The sequence below is a fragment of the Carya illinoinensis genome, chromosome 10 (assembly GCF_018687715.1).
Source record: "Carya illinoinensis cultivar Pawnee chromosome 10, C.illinoinensisPawnee_v1, whole genome shotgun sequence".
Classification (NCBI taxonomy): Eukaryota; Viridiplantae; Streptophyta; class Magnoliopsida; order Fagales; family Juglandaceae; genus Carya; species Carya illinoinensis.
The window spans coordinates 38,323,687-38,346,907 of NC_056761.1; the positions used below are offsets into that span (position 1 = coordinate 38,323,687).

Below are 23,221 nucleotides of genomic sequence, written 5' to 3' on the forward strand. Positions count from 1 at the left end.
AATAAATAATAGTTCGTGCACTAATGTTTGTCTCTATTCAATTGGAGGGATTTGTGGCTGTTGAGAACACCCTGTTTGGCAAGTCAACTTTTGGAACTATTGTAAACTGGAAAAAAAAAAAAAAAAAAAAAAAAAAAGTCCAAATTGCATAATAAAGAATAAATTTTTTTTACGTACAGTTATGTATTTTTTACGCATTCTATTAATATAAATGAATGTATTATTTTTTTTAATATAAAAGAATTATTTTAATTAATCATTTTATTAAATTATATAAAAAAATATATAAAAATACTGTACTTATCAGAACTCGATCGAATGTCGGCAGCAAGGAAAGAGATTGAGCTCCACATTTCTTATTTTGACTCATGGAATCAAGACATTTGTTCCCATGCATGCCACGGATTACAGATTTTAAATTCTGTATAGTATAAAATTCTAAGTTACATTGACATGTACTGATATTCATTATCACAGTTTATTTATTTTATTTTATTTTATTTTATTTTTTCTAAATTTGGGATTTCACGTGATTCTTTTGCTTTTTGATTTAGCTATGGTACCAATCATAGGTACTTGCGATCATGAAATCTAAACGAATCTTTAATAGTGTGCCAACAAAGGAAGTAAATTATTAAAACTAGCATATAAAAAAACTGAAAATTTCAATTTCAAAATCAAAATATAGAGATAAATCAGATTAAACAATGAATTTAGCTGAGTTGAGTTAAATTGAGATAAAAGTTAAAAGTTAAATAAAGAGTTTTGCTATTAATTATCTATATACATCATAAATCACACTTATTTTTAATTTTTTAATTTTTTAAATTTTATTCTTTCTAAACTAATTGAATTCTTTTACTTATTATCCATATATTATATATTTGATAAAAGGAAAAAAAAAAGTATATTGTGCAGGTATGATGAGTAGAATTTCTATTGAATAAAATATTATTATAATATTATTTTTTAATATTATTTTTATTTTAAAATTTAAAAAAATTAAACTGTTTATTATATTGTGTTTGAAAGTTTAGAAAAATTATAATGATTAGATGAGAATAAATAAGATTATATCAGTTGAAATTATCCAAACAAGCAAGAATAGTACTGCTAGACCATTTGAAACTTATCGCTTATGAATTGTTTTTTACGTGACACCAGTACCATATAATGTCACGTAATTTATTAAAAAAATACAAAAAAAATATATTTAAACTAAAAGGATGTCCAAAAATATACATAGAGAAAAATTGAAAGTCTAGGTTTTTTCTAACCTTTTTGTACGTATTTATGATTTTTATTATTATTTTTAATAAATCACGTGATGGTGTCACGTCAAATGGACCTAAGCGAAAAATTTCAAATGACCGAGTATTATTATTCTTAAAAACAAATTGTATTGACTATTTTAAAATATTATCTTAAAAAGAAGTGTCGATGGGGTTAATGACACATATATAACCCCAGCTAGGACACTTACTTAGCTTGAAAGCTTTGGTTGATTGGTTGGTGGGGGACCTTAATTATTTCAACAATCTAAATCGTTGTTTTCTTCACAAAGTTAACATTAAGGCCAACAACAACAACAACAACAACAACAACAACAACCAAGTGGACAGCGTATGAGTATGAGCTAATGGAGCAAGTGCATTATATTATACGCATGATCATTGTGCACATGAGTGGAAATTGAGATATAAGCACCATCTTATACTATAATGTACCTTCTCTTACGGCTAAGCAAAGTCAATGTTTTATCTTTGGTAATTTTGTTGGTGATGGATCATGTAGTTATGGAGCCGGCTAGCTCGTTCTCATCTTGGTGTGTGCCCCCATACACCAACTGCATTGAGTGCCATGATAAAGATTACCCAAACCAAACCATGTAATTGACAATATTCTTTTTATTGGTTGATCTACTTGTTGGATAAAAGCAAATCGCATTCGGTAATTTCTTTCTTGGCTGTCAAGGAACATGAGTTCGAAAGCTATGGTTCATTATTTATTTGTTTTTATTACTTTACTCATCTCCTTCTGAATATTTTAATAACTGTAATGAAACTTTTCACTTGTCATGGTGAAGTTAGACATTTGGATTATGGGATGAGCTTTGAATCAGTTAGATATTTTCAAGGTGTTGTGGTGTCGAGTTCTTTCTTTAAATAGTAGTTATAGTTCAAACTGAGCATTCTGCAGCACAGATAGACTCTTATAGTTACGCTAAAAAAAGTTTGATATGCTGGCCGTCCTCATCTCCCCTTTTATTAAGGAAAAAAAACTGTAATGAAACTTTTGTACGAGGTAACCCAACACCTACTACTCTTTTATTTTAACACATGTTTGATCAAACAAAAAAACAAACCAATATGTAATTATTCTTCTTTTTGAATGCTTTCTGGTGAGTTCTTTTAATCCCATTAAACCAGATATACCATTGTACTTTTATTCCACGTACGTCTTGACATTTTCACAACATTGATCCAAGTCTACATTTTCTTTATGCACTTTTTAAATACCAATTGTTTTTTTTTTTCCCCTTCATTTCGGGAATACAGACATCAATTAGTTATAAATCTTTTATTTATGAAACAAGTTTTAGATCATGATTTTACATTTATATATAAAGCTTAAAAAAATTATTTTGGGTGTAACCATGTCATATCAAACACAAATTCCTATATGCCTATTATATTGCAAATGTTGAAATAGAGAGAATGGAGAATCATAGAAGTGTATATTTCTATGTCTATCAAACTATACAAAAGGAGGGCAATATATAGTTGAATATGGCCAAAGCAAATAAGGAAATACAACTAATAAGAAAGATTCTAACCTAGCATAATTAGAAGAAATTAAGGATATGATCTATATTCTAAATATATTTTAAGATACAAATATATACACTAACATCCCCCTCAAACTCTTGGCAACGAAGTCAATTGGAATTTGGAAATAAGATTACCAAGTCGACCAGGTGGATGCGATTTCGTAAAAATATCAGCAAGATTATCTTTAGAAGAAACTGAGTGTAACTAGAGGATACCATGTTGAAAATGATGGCTAATGACGTGACAATCAATCTCAATATATTTGGTACGCTCGTGAAACACATCATTGTGCACAATCTAGATGGCACTACAATTATCACAATGAAAAGAAGAACTGATTGATTGAGGAACACCCATATCTTGTAAATGCCAGAGTAACCACAAAAGTTCAGATGTCGTATCAGGGAGGGCACAATATTCAGCATCAGTTCTAGAACGAGCAACAATGGACCGTTTCTTATTATGCCATGAAATCAAAGAAGTATCAAATGAGAAACAATAACCAGTGGTGGAGCGACGATTAGTAGGATCACCACCCCAATCTGCATCAAAAAAGGCCTGTAGCTCCAGAGAGGAGTGGGATGAGAAACGCAGACCATGAAACAGAGTACTCTTGATGTTGTGTAAAATTCGAAGAACTGCAGCAAAATGGGTAGATCAAGGCACGCTCATAAATTGACTAACTAGATGAACATCATATGAAATGTTAGGTCTGGTGACAGTAAGATAAATGAGACTGCCAACTAACTATTGATAAAGTGTTACATTTGCAAGTGGGGAACCGTCAATCGCCAGGAGTTTAGTATTATACTCAAGTGGACTAGTGGCTCTCTTGCTATCTGTCAACCTAGCTTTGAAAAGTAATTAAACGCATATTTGGCTTGAGTGAGATAATAATCATCTTGACTCGAAGTAACTTCAAGGCCAAGGAAGTAGTTAAAATGTCCCAAATCCTTCATCTTAAAATTCTGACTAAAAAAAGTTTGAAGATCTCAATTACTAGCAATATCATCACCAGTAATAATCATATCGTCTACATAGAGAAGAAAAAGGTTAGTACCTGCCCCAGTAGTGCGAAGAAAGAGTGTCAAATCATATGGGCTAGAGAGAAAGCCTTGTTGAGAAACCACTGACTGAAACTTTTCAAACCAAGCTCAAGGAGCCTGTTTGAGCCCATAAAGTGCGCGATGAAGACGACGAACTTTATGTGGAGGATGCTCATAGCCAGGTGGAGGCATTTTTAACATCTATTTGAAAAAGTTCACAACGCCGGACAGTAGCAAATGCAAGTAAAGATCTGAAAGAAGTAAGTCTAGCAACAGAACCAAAAGTCTCCTCATAATCAATCAAATACTCCTGGGTGAACCCCTTTGCAACAAGTCTAGTCTTGTAGCATTCAATTGATCCTTCTACCCAAGTCTTGCTTTTATAAATCCACTTACATCCCACTGCAGTTTTACCAAGAGGCAAGTCCACTAGATCTAAAGTATGTGTTTTGACAAGAGCATGTAATTCATCAAACATAGCTTGCTGCCAAAGAGGGTCAGTACGAGCCTCACGATAATTGTGAGGTTTGTGGAGGGTGGCAAGGACAGAGAAACATTGATAGTCATGAAGATGAGTAGAAGGAACACTTACCCGATTGGAATGACGAGGTTTGGGGAGTTGAGAAGACTGAGGAATGGGTGATGTTGCAGGTGGTCCATCAAACGTATCAACTGGATTAGGTGTAGCAGTGGAAGAACTGTCTGAGGAGCTCAGAATCTTTGCAGAAGAGTCAAAAAATAGAATAATAGAGGGATCAATGAGTATGAATAAGTGGGTAGAGGAGGTAGGCAAGACCTTGGATATACTAGTAAAGGGTTTATGTTCTCAAAACTCCACATGACGAGATATTCGAAAACGTTTGGAGACAAGATCATAATAACGATAACCTTTTTGAGTTAAGCCATAACCAAGAAAACAACATAACCGAGAATGAAGTTCAAGTTTGGTCCCTTCATGAGAAGCAAGAGTAACAAAATATGCACATCCAAAAACTTGAAGTGAGGAATAGTTAGGAACCATATCATAGAGAATCTCAAAAGGAGAATTATTGTGAAGTATAGGTGATGGTACCCGATTGATTGTGTACACAGCAGTAAGAGAAGCTTCACCCCCAAAACTTTTCAGGTAAAGAAGCAAATAGTAAAAGAGCTCTTACAGTATCAAAGATATGATATTTTTTCGTTCTGCACAACCATTTTGTTGAGAGGTATACAGACAAAAACAATGTGACAGTGTGCATTATTGATTCAGGAACTCAAAGAGAGTTATGTCATTGTATTCCATGGCATTATCTAAACGAAAAACTTTAATGGTATGAGAAAATTGAGTTTGTACCATTTTTTAGAAAGTTTGGTAAACACGAACAAGCTTAAATCGATGCTGTAACAAGTATAGCCATGTATAACGAGAATAATCATAACAAAGATAACAAAATAATGAGATCCCTCCTCATAGGAGTGGAAGCAATGTGACGCCCCCAAATTCCGTTTGGGATCGGACGGAAATTTGAAGCGTCGAGACATGCAACACAAGGTTACCTGCCCCCATTCATGATATATAAGATGCAATGTTCCTAACATGCATCTAACATTATGCAATATTCGCAGCGGATAATTTTTTTCTTTAGCAATACTATGCACCAAATTGAAAATATCCCAAATGCTTAAAACATACTTCATACATAAAGACCCATTGAGTAGATCACAACACTAATCCAAAATGGTTATAATCCAAAAAATACTAAAGATGCAACTCCATTGTATAAGTAGTAATTTACGTTAACTACTATATTAACATTGACGTCGCATCATCGCTTAGTCAACTGTGTCTAGTTGATCAGCTCCTGATTCTCCTTCAGGTCATGTAACAAGATATACCATTCGGGGGGAATGGTAGTTGGGACTACCAAAGTGAGATTTGATTACAAATCTCAGTATGTTAACAAAAAACTTCCACACAAGCTAATGATGCATGCATAACAGTAAAAGCATAAATGCATAATCAAATTCATAAGAAATTAAAGCATAACTTGGCGTACAACATAGCATAATTGACATAACTTAAATTGAAACATGAACTGAACTTGACTTGACATGAACTTGATCTGAAACTTGACTTAACATGAAAAATACATACTCCACAGTTGTTGTGGCCCCATGTATTCTACGTGTAAATACATACTCCACAGTTGTTGTGGCCCTATGTATTCTATAGAAACTTGACTTAACATGAAAAATACATACTCCACAGTTGTTGTGGCCCCATGTATTCTACGTGTAAATACATACTCCATAGTTGTTGTGGCCCCATGTATTCTACACAAACTTGACTTAACATGAAAAATACATACTCCACAGTTGTTGTGGCCCCATGTATTCTACGTGTAAATACATACTCCACAGTTGTTGTGGCCCCATGTATTCTATACAAACTTGACTTAACATGAAAAATACATACTCCACAGTTGTTGTGGCCCCATGTATTCTACGTGTAAATACATACTCCACAGTTGTTGTAGCCTCATGTATTCTACACAAACTTGACTTAACATGAAAAATACATACACCACAGTTGTTGTGGCCCCATGAATTCTACGTGTAAATACATACTCCACAGTTGTTGTGGCCCCATGTATTCTACACAAACTGAATATATTCAAGATGAAACGTGACTGGAAAACGAAAGGACTGGAGCCCTGACGTAACATAACGTGATTTGAATATAACTTGAAATACATGACCAACTTGACATAGAAATATTTCGTAACATTGCATAACATATAATAGACAACATATTTAACATGACATACTTGCAACAGTGAATATTACATGACTTGACATACATGTAATAGATGGCATACTTAGCATGACGTACTTGTAAGGTACAGTAATACATGACAGAATATATTATGTAATAGATAAAAAATTGATGACAGAATAAATTCTGTATAATAGACAATTACGTGATAACTTGGCATGGCATGACATATATGATAACACACATACATACACTGTAGTTCCTTTACTTAGCACACATACACAGTAGACTGCTAGTAAGTTAAAAGCTAACTTACCTCGATCTCCGCGTTTCTTATAAAACTTCAAGTGCGACCACGAGGAACTGTAATTAGTGATTCTAAAAGTTAGAACTAAATCACTAAATATTTGAAATATGGAAAATACTAACTTAAAAAGTAAAATTTTCATTTTACTCTCTACATGTGGGAAAATGATCGTTTTACCCATAACTTAAGGATTTTGCATACTAACTCCAAAAGTTTCTAAAATTTACATTCCTCATGTAAATTTTGTCCTAAACTTAAATATCAACTCAGAAAAATTTAAAACAAAACACAACTATGAAGAACACACTATAGCCGAAACATCCATAGGCCATTTCCCTTGATTTTTGTTGCAATTCTTTCCAATTTCAAAGCTCATGCTTAAACCAAAATTTTGCAACAAACATCTTCCAATCTTAAGTTCAAAACCATACTTAAAACATCCATTTAGAAAAAAACTAATAATTAACACCAAACTTTTTTGTAAAAAGATCCAAGGACTTAAATCACAAGTTTTGACCTTAAATCAAAACATCTCCAAGAATTTTAAAAAATCAAATCTTACTTCTAACATATTCATAATATCATCCTAACATCAACCATGTTTTAAATCATCAAATTAAAGTCACCAAAATCACAAAATAGCATTTGGAGTTTTTGGTTTTACACTTAGTCCAAAAACAGAAACTTTTTCCTCAACTAGTTTTGATAAATCTCTTGATCTATGACTTATAAATATATGATCTTCAAACCAAACCATCACATGGTTTAAAAAGATGTTCTAAAACATATATAAGCTTCTAATTCAAGATCAAATTGTTAGAAATTAACCAAAACATAAATTTAGCCAAGAATATCCACACTTTGGCTTATTTGAATATCTCTTTGCATAAAATTTCATATCTTTGAAACTAATATCAAATATCTTCAAAATAATAGTATAACATGTATATAAGATACTTAGGATCCTCCAATAAAATTATTAAAGTCATTAGAATAGGTTTAGACCACCAAAGAGTTAAACTTTCTCAAAACAGAAACTGTTTTTCTTCTTCCAGTTTCTAAGTTTCTAAATCTAAGAAAATATTTCATCAAAACCTTTAATCATGCAAAAATCCTCAACCAATAATCACATATACATGTTAACAATACTCCATAAAAATTTCGGACCAATATCTATCCATTAGCTTGGTCAAAAACTCCAAACTATAACATATTCTCCAGTTTATCTCCTAGAATGACCTTTCTATAGTTTACACAATATTTGATTGACCAAATGATCTTCAAATGGGACAAATAAGATATTCATGTAAACTAGACTAAAAAAGGAACAACTTATATGAATGAGACTTTATGATAAAACACTTACAAAAGTTTCGAAATGGGTGTGCAAAAGACCTCCTAAAAGCTGTCCGAGAGAGTGTGTTTGATATTCTTTCAATGGAAAGTGTAAATGAAGATAATTTCGTGGGGAGAGGTGGCTGGAGATACTTATGGATGAGATATGAAAGAGATGAGGCTGGAGTTGAGAGTTGAGTGTAGTTTTCTCCTACCCAAAATATCTATAAAAGATTATCTCATAATATTTAATCCAATAGTATCTACAAAAAATCAACTTAAGATATTTTTATCTAATAATATCTATAAAAATCAACTCAAAATATTTTTACTCAATAATATTCATGAAAATTACCTCAAGATATTTCTTTTTATCCAATAATATCTACAGTTTTGAACAGACGTTTTGTCCGAAAATATGAAAAAATGTTATTGCGCCATAAGACTTTAAATAACCCTCCGAGTCTAATGGCACAAACCATAATACATTTTGACACTTCTAACTATCTCCAATAATCAAAAACACACTTCTGATACCATAGCAAATAATAACACTAACTATGTAGTTAGACAAAAACTTATACGATTAATGGATTCGTGAAAACTTATGGGGTTTTCACGAGGTTTCTAAAGTTAATAGAAATTTCACAATTGAATTTCTAATGGGCTGTTACAAGCAAGACCCCAAATATCAGAGTTAATCAAATTAAAAGGTGCAGTCAAAAAAGATTCACTTATATTAAAAGGTAAATGAGTTTGTTTTCCAAGTTGATAGGAGACAGAATCAAAAGACACAAACCCTATAGAACCTAGGTGACTTTGGGAGGCCAAAAGACGAACACGAGGTAGAGAGGCATGACCCAGCCTAGAATGCTATAACTAGGAAGAGATAGCAGTAGCAACAATGGAGCGAGACAAATGGTATAGAAGCTGCAAAGAAGCGAGCTCGAACAAACGTCCAATCTTACAGTCTATCCCAATGAGTTGACCCGTTTGTGGATCCTGCACATCAACACCAGCATTAGAAAAGGTAAGCGTAAGACCTAATTCACAAAATTGACCGATTGAAAGAAGATTTAAGGACAACTTGGGAACAAGATAGGTGTTGTCAACAGATTAGATAGAGGAGGAAATATACCAAATGTGACTAACAGATAAATGAGAACCATCAATAGTATATATGATTTGATTGGGTGACAAAGCAGACTTTTGATAAAAAACAGTGAAATCAAAGGTCATGTGATTACAACATGCAAAATCAAAAACTCAAGGAGATGTACTTGAGGTGACAAACAAAGCACTAGAAGACGGGGATAAAACCTGATGAATTAATGTCTCAATGTTAGCACAGTGAGAGTAGTGGATACTAAAGACGGCTCAGCAATAGACTCAAGAGCAGAAGGAGCAGTTGGAGTCACTGTAGTAGCTTGCAACAAGGGGGCCCAAGACTAATTTTTGTTCTTCAATTTACGACATTTCATAACAAAGTGGCCAGGATATTTGCGGTATTTGCAGAAAACAGTCTTTGAAGACTGCCCTAGAGAAGACCCAAAGGTAGTCTTAGGGATGGCAGCAACAATTGAATCCTGAGTTTGCATCTTCATAGTTGAACAACGATTCTCTTCTGAGATAAGTTCAGCAACTACAGTCTCAAGAGAGAGAAGAGGTGTGCAATGCAAAAGAGATGCCTGAGTGGATTTAAAATTCTCACGAAGTGCCATAATAAAATGCATACATTTGCGACGATCATAGTAGGTTGCAAACAACTTAATGTCTTCAGAACATTTGAGCCGAGGATTTGCAGAAACTGTTCCAAAAGATTATTAATTTGAGAATAGAAATCAGCAATGGATTGACCTGATTCCTGATGCATCTGATAAAGTTTAGTCTCAAGCTGAAACCACAACGAAGCATCATGAGTGTAATTGTATCGTTGAGCGAGAAAATCCCAAGCAGGTTTAGCATTGCCTTGTTTGGGAAGTAGGCTATGGATGGATGGAACATAAGTATTGATAAACCAAGATAATATTTTATAATGAATATTGTGCCAATCTTCAAGCCAGTATCCAAAAATATCAAGACTTTCATTGTCTTGTTGCTTGGGTGCAGGAGTATCATCATAAACACAATGCCACAATTTTCGTCCTCTAAGAAAAGCTTCCATATTTTGGTCCCACATACTATAATTAGAGCCATCTAAAATATTATCAATAGGACGAACAATGGTATCAAAGTTGAAAGAGGTGTGAGGCATACTCTTTTTTTCTTCCTGGTCAACGGCCATGGCCAATAGTCAACTGGGTTGGGCCATGTGGGTCTGGGCTGGGCCGAAAAACAAAAAAGAAAAAAAATGAAGTGTGGATCTTACTTGAAACAGGTGGACTGGAAACGGGTTGGGTGGCAGGAGTGATGTGTGGCATGTGAGACGCGTGTGGTGAGTGGATGCCACACGTAGAATGTTGGAACGGCACATGAGGGCACGTGCGACAACGAAACCGAAAGCATTTGACATGAAAACGCTGATAAAAATTCTTAGGAATCCTTCTATGATCTGATTTGATGAAAATCTAAGTGAAAACTGAAAGTAAATTCATGATAAGGCTACTGTCAAGTGCAGAGAACACCAATTGCTGATGTTGAAAAGAGAACACCAAAGGAACGGTGTGCACAGACAAAATAAAAACTCAGAATGGTGGCTCTGATATCATGTTGAAACAAAGAGAATTTTGGAGAATCATAGAAGTGTATATTTCTATGTCTATCAAACTATACAAAAGGAGGCCAATGTATAGTTGAATATGGCCATATGGCCAAAGGAAATAAGGAAATACAACTAATAAGAAAGATTCTAATATAGCATAATTACAGGAAATTAAGGATATGATCTAATATTCTAGATATATTCTAAGATACAAATATATGCACTAACAGCAAATAACATCTCTTAGAACAATATTATTATTCGTTACAAGCAGGATAAAGAGAGAAATGAAATTACTGATGCAATGTAGCAATTATTGCATGATTGGAGGAAAAACTTATGTGTTGCCCATTGCACCGAAGGAAGCAAAGCTATCTACTCAGGCATTGCCTTCTCTGTACACATAGAATATATCAGAGTAGAAAACACATTTGGAATGAAAAATGTCATCCTAAATATTGAAAATGGGACTAAAAGAACATAAAATTATTTTTGAACCAATTAACAATAAGAAGAGAGTCTGACTCCACAATAAAATCAGTAATACCCAGTTGATAATATAAAATAGGACCTAAGTTCAGAGCAGAATGTTTGGCATAAAAGTAGTACCAACACCTAGAAAGGAATAGAAACCATAAATAAAAGAGCCATCATGAGAACCTAGAACTCCTCCACAGCCTGCAAGACCGGGGTTGCCTTGGGAGGCACATCTATGTTTAACTTAAACAAACCAAAGGGAGGACAAATCCATTTGATCAACATAGGTCTTTTGGATCTAATCATGATGATAGGGAGGTGGAGGGTGTCCAAGGTGGAAACATTAAAGCTGGGTACAATAGATTTTGGTTAATGAGAAAGTTGGCATCTCTAAACTATGCTTTAACTTTGTAGATAATAGAGAGATTACTGACCTAGGTGCCATCAAACTGAGCTTTAATCCTAGCAAACCAAACAAAATATTACCTGTGACTATACTTTTTTAGTTAGTAAAAGAAGTGGGCATGTAGCAAAAAAATATTATAAAAGTAGCACCAAACAATCTCACTATGAGAGTAGTCAGAAAATAAATGAGAAATAGTTTCCGAAAAACTAACGGTACAATAGTTGCATTTAGAAGAAATACTACAATTCTGAATATTGTCATTAAGGGGAATACCATTGTACCAAAGTTTCCAAACAAAAATGTAAAGTTTGTGTCTAACGATACTAATTAAGGAAATGATAAAAACACGGAATTTTTAGTTAAAATATAAATGGTGATTTCAGTATTAATGAGTATGTTCAAGTGTACACGAAGTTCTGTATCCTTAACATAACTCTACTAATAGGTCTATAATCAAGTTGAGCTAATTTTTGGATTGCCAAGCTCAACCCAAAAACAAGCTAAATCTGAGTCGGCTTAACTTGAGTTGTTTATTTTTTGGATTAAATTTAGTAATTAAAAAATTAGAGAAAACAAAAAAACAACTCTAAATTTAATGAAATTTTTACAACTAGAAAATAAACCCTTTATCAAATTAGAAAATTGTAAAAATTTATAAATAATTAATATGCAATTAGTTGATATTTATACATAATAACCATATATTATATGTCTATATAAATTACTAATACAATACATGTCGAATTGAGTCTTAGTCAAGTCAAATTGAGTTTAATCAGATATACGTCATTTACTAATCGAGCATATATCTGTTTTTACATGTGAGTTTTTTTTTTTTAACAAATTAAGTTTGATTCGAGTTTAACTGAGCGGGTATCGAGCATGCTATTGAACAAATTGATTTATTTACAGTTCTATCTACTAATTAGCTATCCATACTTTCATAATTATTTTACAATTTTGGAATTAACTATTTCACACTCACAAATGTAAACTCTTAACATATGAAAAAACTATTATGCATTAAAATATATAATAAGAAGTCAAAGAAACCAAAACTCGTTTTGGGGCACATTTCTTTTATGTACTCTCCATGGGGGAGGCTTTATATTTGCGGTATTAATTTTAACATTGGGTGTTGTTTTTTTCGCCCTTCTCTTTTATTGGGTATCCATAACTATTAGGCCTGCTTTGAATATTAAGTCTAGATGAGAGGAGTTAAAATTAAAGTTGAAAGTTGAATAAAATATTATTAAGATATTATTTTTTATATTATTTTTATTTTGAAATTAAAAAAAAAAATTAATTTTTTATTATATTGTGTTTAAAAAATTAAAAAATTTATAATAATTAAATAAAATGAGATAGATGAATTAAGATGATTTCTGAAAACAACCGAGCCCTTAAAGATTTGATGAGGGCGCTAAAATAAGCCAAAGTGGCCAACATTACGGTTAACTTATCTCATTGATAAAACTGATCACTATCTTTTTAACTTATCATAAAAAAAATTAAATTTATTTTAACCTACTCTATACATTTTAATTTAAAATTTTAAATACGTCTATACATTTTAATTTAAAAATTTAAATACATCTCAATTTTAAAAAATTAAACGTATTTTAATATCATCTATAAAATATTATAATTTATAATTCAACACAATTCATATAAAGAGTCTAGTCGTTTTCCAGCTATTGTCTGTCAATAAATAGCTTATTATAGGTTGGGGTTTTCTAATCAGCAAAAGGCTAATGAAACAAACAGTTTAAGGGGGGGAAAAAGGGCAATGAAACAGTACGTTTAAGGAAAAAAAAAAAAGGGAGTAATGAAACAATACGTACGATGGACGGATATTCGAAATGGAGCTTCGGGCTTCAGCACAATTATATATGGATGATTAGGAAAAGTGAGGTACGAAGCAACTTTCGGCGGCTCATTGCGTTCGAATTCCTTCCTTTCTGTTCTTCGGCTGTCTATTTGTACTTGTTTCGAATCTCTCTTTTTGATCTGAGGTTTTGAAAGCCACGCTTTCTTCCTTGGCCTTTGCGCTCGAGCTTGCATGCATGCATGTCGCCTGCTCATCCCGGAGTCACTCAATTTGCCAAAGCACTGCATGGCGAAGGAATTGTTCAAGAGTCATGGGTGTTAATCGGTCTGCTCCAAGGTGATTGATTCTTTTTGTATCGGATCGGACCAAACTTCTATATGGATCATACTCGATCAATAGTTATCGGTTAGATTGATTCAATTATTTTGTTTTATTTTTTTTAAAAATAAATTAAAAAAATATTTATTTAATTTACTAAATTAAAATTAAATGAAATATTAATATGAATTATGTAATGAATCTATTAAAAAAATAATTTTACTATAATTATATTTATGATGTTGATAGTTACTACTTATTAACTTAGATTTTATTATTTAGTATGCATAATTATTAATAATGTCATACACTTAATATATAGTTAAAGAATATTAAATAACTTCATTATACATAGATTATTTATAATTATTTGCGACTTAAGTATTTAAAAAAATTTCCTAATTAATTTAATTAAGTGTAAATAGTAGAATATGTATTAACTATTTATATATAATGACATAAATTATTATATGATTTATGATTTATTATTAATTGATAACATATAATATTTTATATTAAATATAGTCAATGATCATAAATTAGATAAAAAATTACATTATTAACTTATATAATTATTATATAAAAATAATATATTAAATTATTAAAAATACTTTAAAAATATATATATATATATATATATATATATATATATATATATATATATATATATATATATATATATATATATAACTATAAGAATTCGGTCCAGTCCGGTCGAAAATTTATAAATCCCATCACGAGACCAAATTTTTTCAATTCATAATTTGTAAAATCGAGACCAACTGGTTTCAATTTCGATCCTGTTTAGTCTCGAATGAACCATTCAGTCCGGTTAGTTTTTTGGATCGGGACCCGAATTCCTTACACTCCTAGTCAAGACTTTTGAGGTGGCCTCGTTAAAACTCAAAACTCAAAAGCAAGCAAGGTCTCAAAGAGCTAATGCTTACAAGGACTTGGCCCAATAGCAGGTGGGTTAGGTCCGGATCACATTTACACGAGGCAGGAGACAGAGAGGGCTTGGAGAATTTAGGGAGCCGCTCCAAATTAAAAATCCCTCATCTTCCTTCGCAAGCTTGTGCTATGTACAGCTGAGTACTTGTGTTTTTAGGAACAGGGGCTGTTGGGCCCATTGCATTGATATCCGCAGGTTTCTGGGTCTTTGTTTCTGCAAAACGATTCCTCGACAACAAATGAGACTGGCAGAAGTGAATTTTTGTGATTAAATTTAGTGATCAAAAGGATTATTTTTTACGAAAAATTGTAAAAAATAGTCTTTTTAATCACTAAATTTTGATCATAAAAGTTCACTTCTCTTGTAATGTGGAGACTTAGCACCAAAAAGAGATTAACGCCAAAGAAAAAGTGTAGATCGAGATCGTGTCATTGTAAATTTGTAATCCACAGTCGGCATTACATCCCATTTTGAACAGTCAAGATACATGCCGTTCACTACTTGTCTATATATTTCTATCATGCATTATGCACATTTGTATTCAAGAAGGAGTTTTTAACTTGTAAGTTGGTCGTGTGGAAGGACAGTCCATTCTCTAAACTACTGATACAATATAATTTGATAGCAACAAAAACTTAAAATGAGATTCTTTTACAAATTAAATCGTATCATATTAAAAGTGTCGATGCGTATTTTCCACATCAACTTGTAAATATAGCTTTTTAAAATATTAGGAGAGATGTTAGTTAGTTATTAATGTAGCCCCTCTTAGAATGGGTAAGTTGTTATCAATTAATAAAGGTACGGGGACCTCTTAAAATGGGTTTCATGAAGATCTTACCAATTAAGAATGATGCATCGGAAGGGGAAAGAAGAGAGGAATCTATAAAAACCGCAAGGACTGAAACAACAATGAAAATCAATTCTTTCTTCTTGAACAACTCACGAATTATTAAATCAAATGGGATTCAATATATATTAGCCTAATTTACACTCTCACACACACACACACACACACACACACACACACATATTATAGGCAAGTACATATGATCAAAGCCAATATATAAGTTATATAAAACTATATGAAAAAGATGGTTGAAATTACTACAAAACATATATAATACTATAAGAGAAATACTTTAGCTACAAATAGATTATACAAAAGTAATTTTACAAATTTACGTGGAACCATATACTTGATTTGTCAGATTATAAAATTACTTTTATCGTAAAATAGATCTAATGAATTATATGATGAAATTACATCAATTTATAGAATTATTTTTGTGTAATCTCTTTATAATTATAGTAATCCTCCCAATATCTTTATATATATAAAGTGGCTATCTAACGGAATTTTATTGGTTTAACGGTTTTTGTTGTTTTACCGTTAAAATTAACGCCGTTAGTTACATGAATAAATTAAAGTGGCTCTCTCTTCTTAAAAGTTCTTAATTTTTTAATCTCTCTCTCCCCAATCACTTATGAATAAATTCATAATTATTAAAATTCATGCAGCATGCATAATCCTGTAACCTATGCATTGATGATCATTTATTTATGAGGTATATTAGATATCTATATATATATATATATATATTCTATTATATATATCTATATAAATTATATAAATATATATTCTATATTCTATTATATATATATGATCTTTTATATAAATTATAATTTATATATCAATTTATTTATGTGATTTAAAATTTTTATTCATTCCTTATATAAACAAAGAGAAATGTAAAATAATTAAATTTAAATATATTTACCAACTACATTTATGAATACAATTATCCTAATAAAATATTATTTATTTATCAATTTAAATTCATTATGAAACATTAAAATCAAATAATAATATCTTATAAAAACCTTAGTATTTTATTTCTTTATAAAAATTATGTTACTTTTTAAAAATAATCGCTTTATTAAATTAAGAAAACGTGCTATGCACGTTCCTTTACTGTTAACAGTTTATCTCCTGTGCTGCACATGTTTGTTTCAAGATTCTTTTTTTTTTTTTTTATAAATTCTAAATGCTTTAAAACTGATTTAAGTCTATCTTACTATTTGATGTTAAAATTTATATTTTTTTTTCTAAAAATATTACATTATTATTCAAAATTTTTTCCTTAATAAAAATAATATTTCTATACACTAGACGAACGTTCCTTGGACGTTGCCCAACTACTAGTAATAAGAAAAAAGAGTACCTTAGTGCCTATTCGAGATTGAAATATTATTTTGAAACTTATCGTATATGCAATAAAAAATAGCTTTAGGACGGGAGGGGGTCAACGTACGATATTGATTTTTTTTTTCGTTCTTCCCCTTTCATGCATCAGGATTCACGTGGGAATTCTTCCCTTTATCATGATTCATGAGAGCACATATATAAATCGATGAGGGTGATCAATTATTGAAGATAATTTTAGTAGCAATATATATATGATTAGGAGCGATCGAAGTATTTTTAAGTCGTATTATGGGATTAATGCCAACTAACAAAGTGATCAATGAATTAAGTAGTGTTTGGTTGCACTGATTTTAATGGGCCAACTAATTCATATGCTCGATCGTTTAATTTTGTTGAAGAAAATCAGAATAAAATTATGTTCTTGATCTCCACCAATTACATGTAATTAATAATATTAAATAAAAAGAGAATTTGTACTTTGTAAGAGGGTTGTCACTAGAACAACAAAATGCCAAGGCATCCTGTCTTGTTCTATATGTTGCCTACAAAATTGTTTTTTTTTTTAGTTATTTTACAGATCACGAGCTTCATGCTTCTTCTTTTGGTCCCCTGATTTCACAATCCATCGTTAATTGCTTAATAAAGAAAGTGATCGATCGAGGACCATTGCATTGATCTTTACAATAATTTGCACAAATCTTGTTATCAAGCAGCTGGTGTCTATGCAAATGATATTACTATATATCCTTAGATTGTCTCTCTCCGAAAATGTGGTATATATTATAACTAATACTATGTTCAAGCCATCGAGTACTTAGCCATGACTCATGAATAAACTAAGATCATTCGATTGCAATATTGTATTAATTAAGAAAGAGGAGATCGAGAGCTAGAAGTATGATTATGATGAAAAGGATTAGTCAAAATTAGAATTGAAATTTCTTAATATCAATTTATATATAAGTCGCAAGAACTTTATCATTTTAAGCAACGTTATAAATAGTGTATTTTTTAGTTAATTCTTAAGATGATGGCACAAATCAAGTCATTACAACCCATTTGAACTATCTACGACGAGTTAGCTATTGCAAGTAGTCTAGTTTGAGGGCTGCTAGGGCCAGCAGCTTCTACCCACCCTGAAGTGGTTCCTGACCACCATGGCGGACATAGGGAGGGAGGGAGGGAGAAAGATAGGAAAATGGGAGGGGAGGGGAAAGGCAGGGAGATAAGGGAGAGAGAAAAAGAAGAAGAGAGAGACGTGATAAACTGGCAGTGTGCCACATTAGTGTGCGTGAGATTCCTTTGTATTTATAGTGTTTTCTACCTAATTTTTGATTACCAAAAAAGTTTTGCGACTATTTCCTCTTGTTACACTACGGTAATAATTATTGCATTGATCACAAGTCATTAATTGTGGAGTTCAAGTTTCATAAAAAAATAAGTATTATTTGTGCCAAACATACTTGATTGCAAATGGTCAAGTTTTTAGCCAAAACAACTTTCTTAAGTGGCCCAAATGTACTTGTCAAATACAAATCTAAGGTATTTTTGAGAGATCTAGTTTATCTCATCACAAATAATTTTTTGTGATATTGTAAGTATAATTATCTAGTCACAAAAATATTAGTTGCATACTTCATTCACCACAAAAAACTATTTGAGATCAAGATCAACAAATTAGTTAAGCTAATTAACTCAAACTATATACTGACATGTTATATTCCAAAAAGACTAATAAAAAGTTACATTAATTGGAGATCCTTATATTCATGATAAATTAATTGCAAGAACCACTTTTTCATAAATAATGCAGGACCACATTTACCTACTTTTCTATAATATTCATCAAATCGATTGTTACAATCCCCCACTCAAATACTTGATATCTTCCTCGACAAATTGTAATGATATATATCAATTTTTTCTTGAAGGCAATCTATCATAGTTTATTCATCAGAAAAATTTACATCTATGACCGGATACATTCTAAAATGTTCCCATATAAAAAATGACATCATAAATTAAAATAATGCATTTAGAGAACTACCACTGCACTATTTTCTTTTGTGACTTGTCTGATCTTCACTATTACTGATACTCTCTATAGTTAAATGTCTATGAGACAATATTCGCTGTTTAAAAAGAGACTCAATCTCACATTTCATATAAATAGAGGATTCAACCTCTACAAATAAACGTTCGAGAGATGAACCAATTTTTTAAAAATTTTAATTAACAAAAAAGAAAGCAATAAGATAGATGCGAAAAATGATGGATTAAACTTTGGTCCAACTCCGGTAGAGTTTGGAATCTGTGATGGCCCGTGAATGCAATATACTTGTCTCATTTTAGCCACAAAGGTCAAATCTGAAAGGTCTAGTGCTGGCAAGTCCGGTGATCTGGTGCTTGTATCGTGAAAAACTGTCGGAAGGGGTGTCGTGTAAGGACGCGATGATTTTCACAAAATCACAACTTTCTTCAAAACAAATTTCGGTCTGTGAATCTACTTGTGCCACGTGTGTCTCTAGGGATTTGCAAGAAATCTGTAGATCTGTCTTTTTCGATATTGAAGAAAGTAAAATAAAACTAAATAAAAGAAACATTGATAGACAATATGAGTGAATGGAGGAAGGTGAGAAGGAGGAGTAGGAGGAAGCAGAGACCTCCTCCCCCTCTGGCAAAAATCAGATCTGAAACTCTTAATTTTATAAGAAAGATAGAGAGAGGTAAGGAGGCATCTATGGTTTTTGGATTTATATTGTACTTTGTTTTGGATATATGATATATATCAAAATTAATATAATTGAAGAATCCTTTAAATTATTATAAAGGAAATAATTTATATTTTATATTATATACAAGCTGGACGTGACTAAAATAAAAAGGCAAGCAATGTACATAAGTACTACTTGACGATATTAAACATTAATATATGATGATGAAGAATCAAAAGGGATCGAGTTAACAATTTTGAATTGAGTTAATTATACATATATAGTAGCCAATATATATAATAATTATTGTGAAAGATTTGGATCTTCAGCCTACAAACATGCTGACAGATTTGGTCATAAACCGGATGCCTTTTCTTCGCTTAGAACACCTCGACAGCCGTATATTCAATTCAAGGAAAAATGCCTAAGGACCAAGTCAAACTAGTAGCTAGCTAGCTAGGTACGGCGTTCTTTGTTTTGACCAAAAGAGATTTCAGATATACACCTACAGGCCTGATTATTATACATATTCATGTGGATGAAAATATTTGAATAGTAAATTCATAAAAATTAAATAAAATATTATTTTTTAATATTATTTTTATTTTAAAATTTTAAAAATTAATTAATTTATTATATTTATAAAAGAGTTTGAAAAAATTATAATAATTAGATAAAATCATAAAATGAGATGAATTAAATTACTCTTTCAATTCAAACAAGCTTCTGATCATGTGCTTCACCATACAGTTTTAAAATTTATTTTAATTATAATCGTATGTAATAACTCTCTCTCTCTACGACGGCAGCACTGAAGAATCATTGCTCGAAATGATGAAGGTGTCGTTTTGTTTTATAATCAATGGTGGAATGCTGCCTAGCTTGAATTAATGCATGTCACATTGGATGTTTACTCTACGGCAAGATGCTGGCAATTATATATATATGGAAATTACATTAAGATAAGATTATGTAAATATCTTAATGATTATGAAAATTAAATAAAGATGACATCAAATTAAATTCTTGATTTGATATAATTATCTCATTATATTAGAGAATTCCAGATTCACTTAACATTTTGTGGACGGAATCTTGAGCAATATGAAATTATAAGGAATACGGGATTGGTAGCAATTAGCTGGGTTTTGAATTTTTCTACATACAAACGAAAAATTTCTATAAAAGATTTCATTTCCGCTGAATACAATTACAAGCTGATAAGGCATGAATAGCTAGGACTGACGACTGAGCGACTTTGTGAGGAAGGTACCTCGAAACAGAGTCAACTCGAGGAACCCCACTCACCTAATTCGTTTGTCAGGCTACTAGCAAGCCCACTGCTGCCTATAAAACCCCTCCCAATCTCATTCAGCGCCACACACTTCGTTACCCCCTCTCTCTCTGTCTCTCTAATTTCTTATTGTGATTTGAGCATGACTGCCCAAGTGATGCCTGAGAAACCCCTTCAGGGGAGTTATGCTTTAGGAAGGGAAAACACTCCTCCTCCATCTCATAAAAGGTACTTCGTCTCTCACAACTCTCTCTCTTCAGTTTCATCCACCTCGTTTCTATATATACGTGATATATACCTCACAACGCTGAATTGTTGGTGAAAACAACGAATACGATCGAAACCAACTAAGAAAGTATTTCTTTTGTTATGTTGGTATAGGTTGGAGGGAAAGATTGCCATTGTCACTGGTGGTGCTAGAGGCATTGGGGAAGCAACGGTGAGGCTTTTTGCCAGACATGGTGCCAAGGTGGTCGTCGCCGACGTCGAGGATTCCCTTGGAAATGCGCTCGCCGATTCCTTAGCTCCTTCAGTAACCTATTTTCACTGTGATGTTAGCTTGGAAGAAGACATTCAGAACTTGATCGAGTCGACCATTTCCCGCTACGGACAGCTTGACATTCTTTTCAACAATGCCGGCGTTCTTGGAAACCAATCCAAAGCCCATAAGAGCATCGTAGACTTTGACATTGATGAATTTGATCGTGTAATGCGTGTCAATGTGAGAGGGGTAGCGCTAGGAATCAAGCATGCGGCTCGCGTGATGATTCCCAGACGAGTTGGGTGCATCCTTTCGACGGCCAGTGTCGCCGGAGTCATGGGAGGGCTGGGACCGCATGCTTACACCGCTTCAAAGCACGCCATTGTTGGGCTTACAAAGAACACAGCGTGTGAACTGGGGCGCTACGGGATTAGGATTAACTGTATCTCCCCATTTGGGGTGGCCACACCCATGCTAATCAATGCATGGAGGAGTAGTAGTGATGAGGAAGAGGACTTTATGGATTTTGGGATGCCTCGCGACGAAGAAGTTGAGAAAATGGAGGATTTTGTAAGAGGGCTTGCCAACTTGAAAGGTCCAACCCTAAGGGCTAAAGACATAGCCGAGGCTGCTCTTTACCTTGCTAGCGATGAATCCAAATATGTTAGTGGCCATAACCTTGTTGTAGATGGTGGCATTACCACCTCAAGAAATTGTGTGAACCTTTAACGATCTTAATTTTGCCAAGAAAAAGCAGAAGTTGGATCCCTTTTTCTAGGAGGTCGGATGTAAATTAATTTCTACCAGCTTATGAGAATCAAGACACCAAATGGTGTACTGTTTCTAGATTATTAATGTTGTTCTTTTAGTAAAATCTTGCTTTCTAGTCTAAAAAATCTTCATTACATATGAAATATTCTCGCTAGTGTTATATATCTGCGTCCGTAGGTGGAAGTTCAAGAAGTAAAACCTTTTAATTAGCAATCAGTACTGTTCATGCTCTTTATGAAGATGTTTCATTAATGCTATAAGCTTAATGACAAAAAGGCTGCTTATTTAGTTTGTACGGTTGAAATTAAATCCATGAAGCTATGGTTTCCGGGGAGCCTTTCTCCTTGTCTGGTTGGCTGAGGTCCAAATCAAATTTCTAAGTTCAATTTTGGATTCCCAACAAAGTCCTACCGACAAAAATATTATAAATTACCAAATTAAGTTTCATGACCTATATAATATGTGTCCGACTCGGACAGGATTAATTGCCGACCATTCAAACAATAATTCGAAATAAATATAATGTGTTTCCTATAAAATAATTATTTGTTTTCTAAAAATACGCGTGAGTTCTGCACTCTAAAATTTTTAAGGATCTATCATTACTCTTTAGTATTTGACGAAGTATTGATTCGTAACAAACCCGGCCTTCTGATCAAGTGGATCATAGTCTTTAAATAATTGCTTAAACAGTAAGCTTTAGCCGCGACACCTAGCAGCACCATTTTTCCTATTTGAATCTGAATTATTCCGAGGAAGATGGAGAATATTCTGGTAATGAAAGGGTCTA

At 32.4% G+C, this 23,221-nt stretch overlaps 1 protein-coding gene across 1 annotated transcript; it reads left to right on the forward strand.

Annotated features, from left to right (window-relative positions):
• Positions 1–21,253: 21,253 nt before the first annotated feature.
• Positions 21,254–22,511, forward strand: LOC122279650 (short-chain dehydrogenase reductase 2a). Its single transcript, XM_043090402.1, has 2 exons — positions 21,254–21,407; positions 21,561–22,511. Exons 1-2 carry the CDS (start codon positions 21,322–21,324, stop codon positions 22,387–22,389), a joined length of 915 nt encoding a protein of 304 aa, XP_042946336.1. The 5' UTR covers positions 21,254–21,321; the 3' UTR covers positions 22,390–22,511.
• Positions 22,512–23,221: the final 710 nt, after the last annotated feature.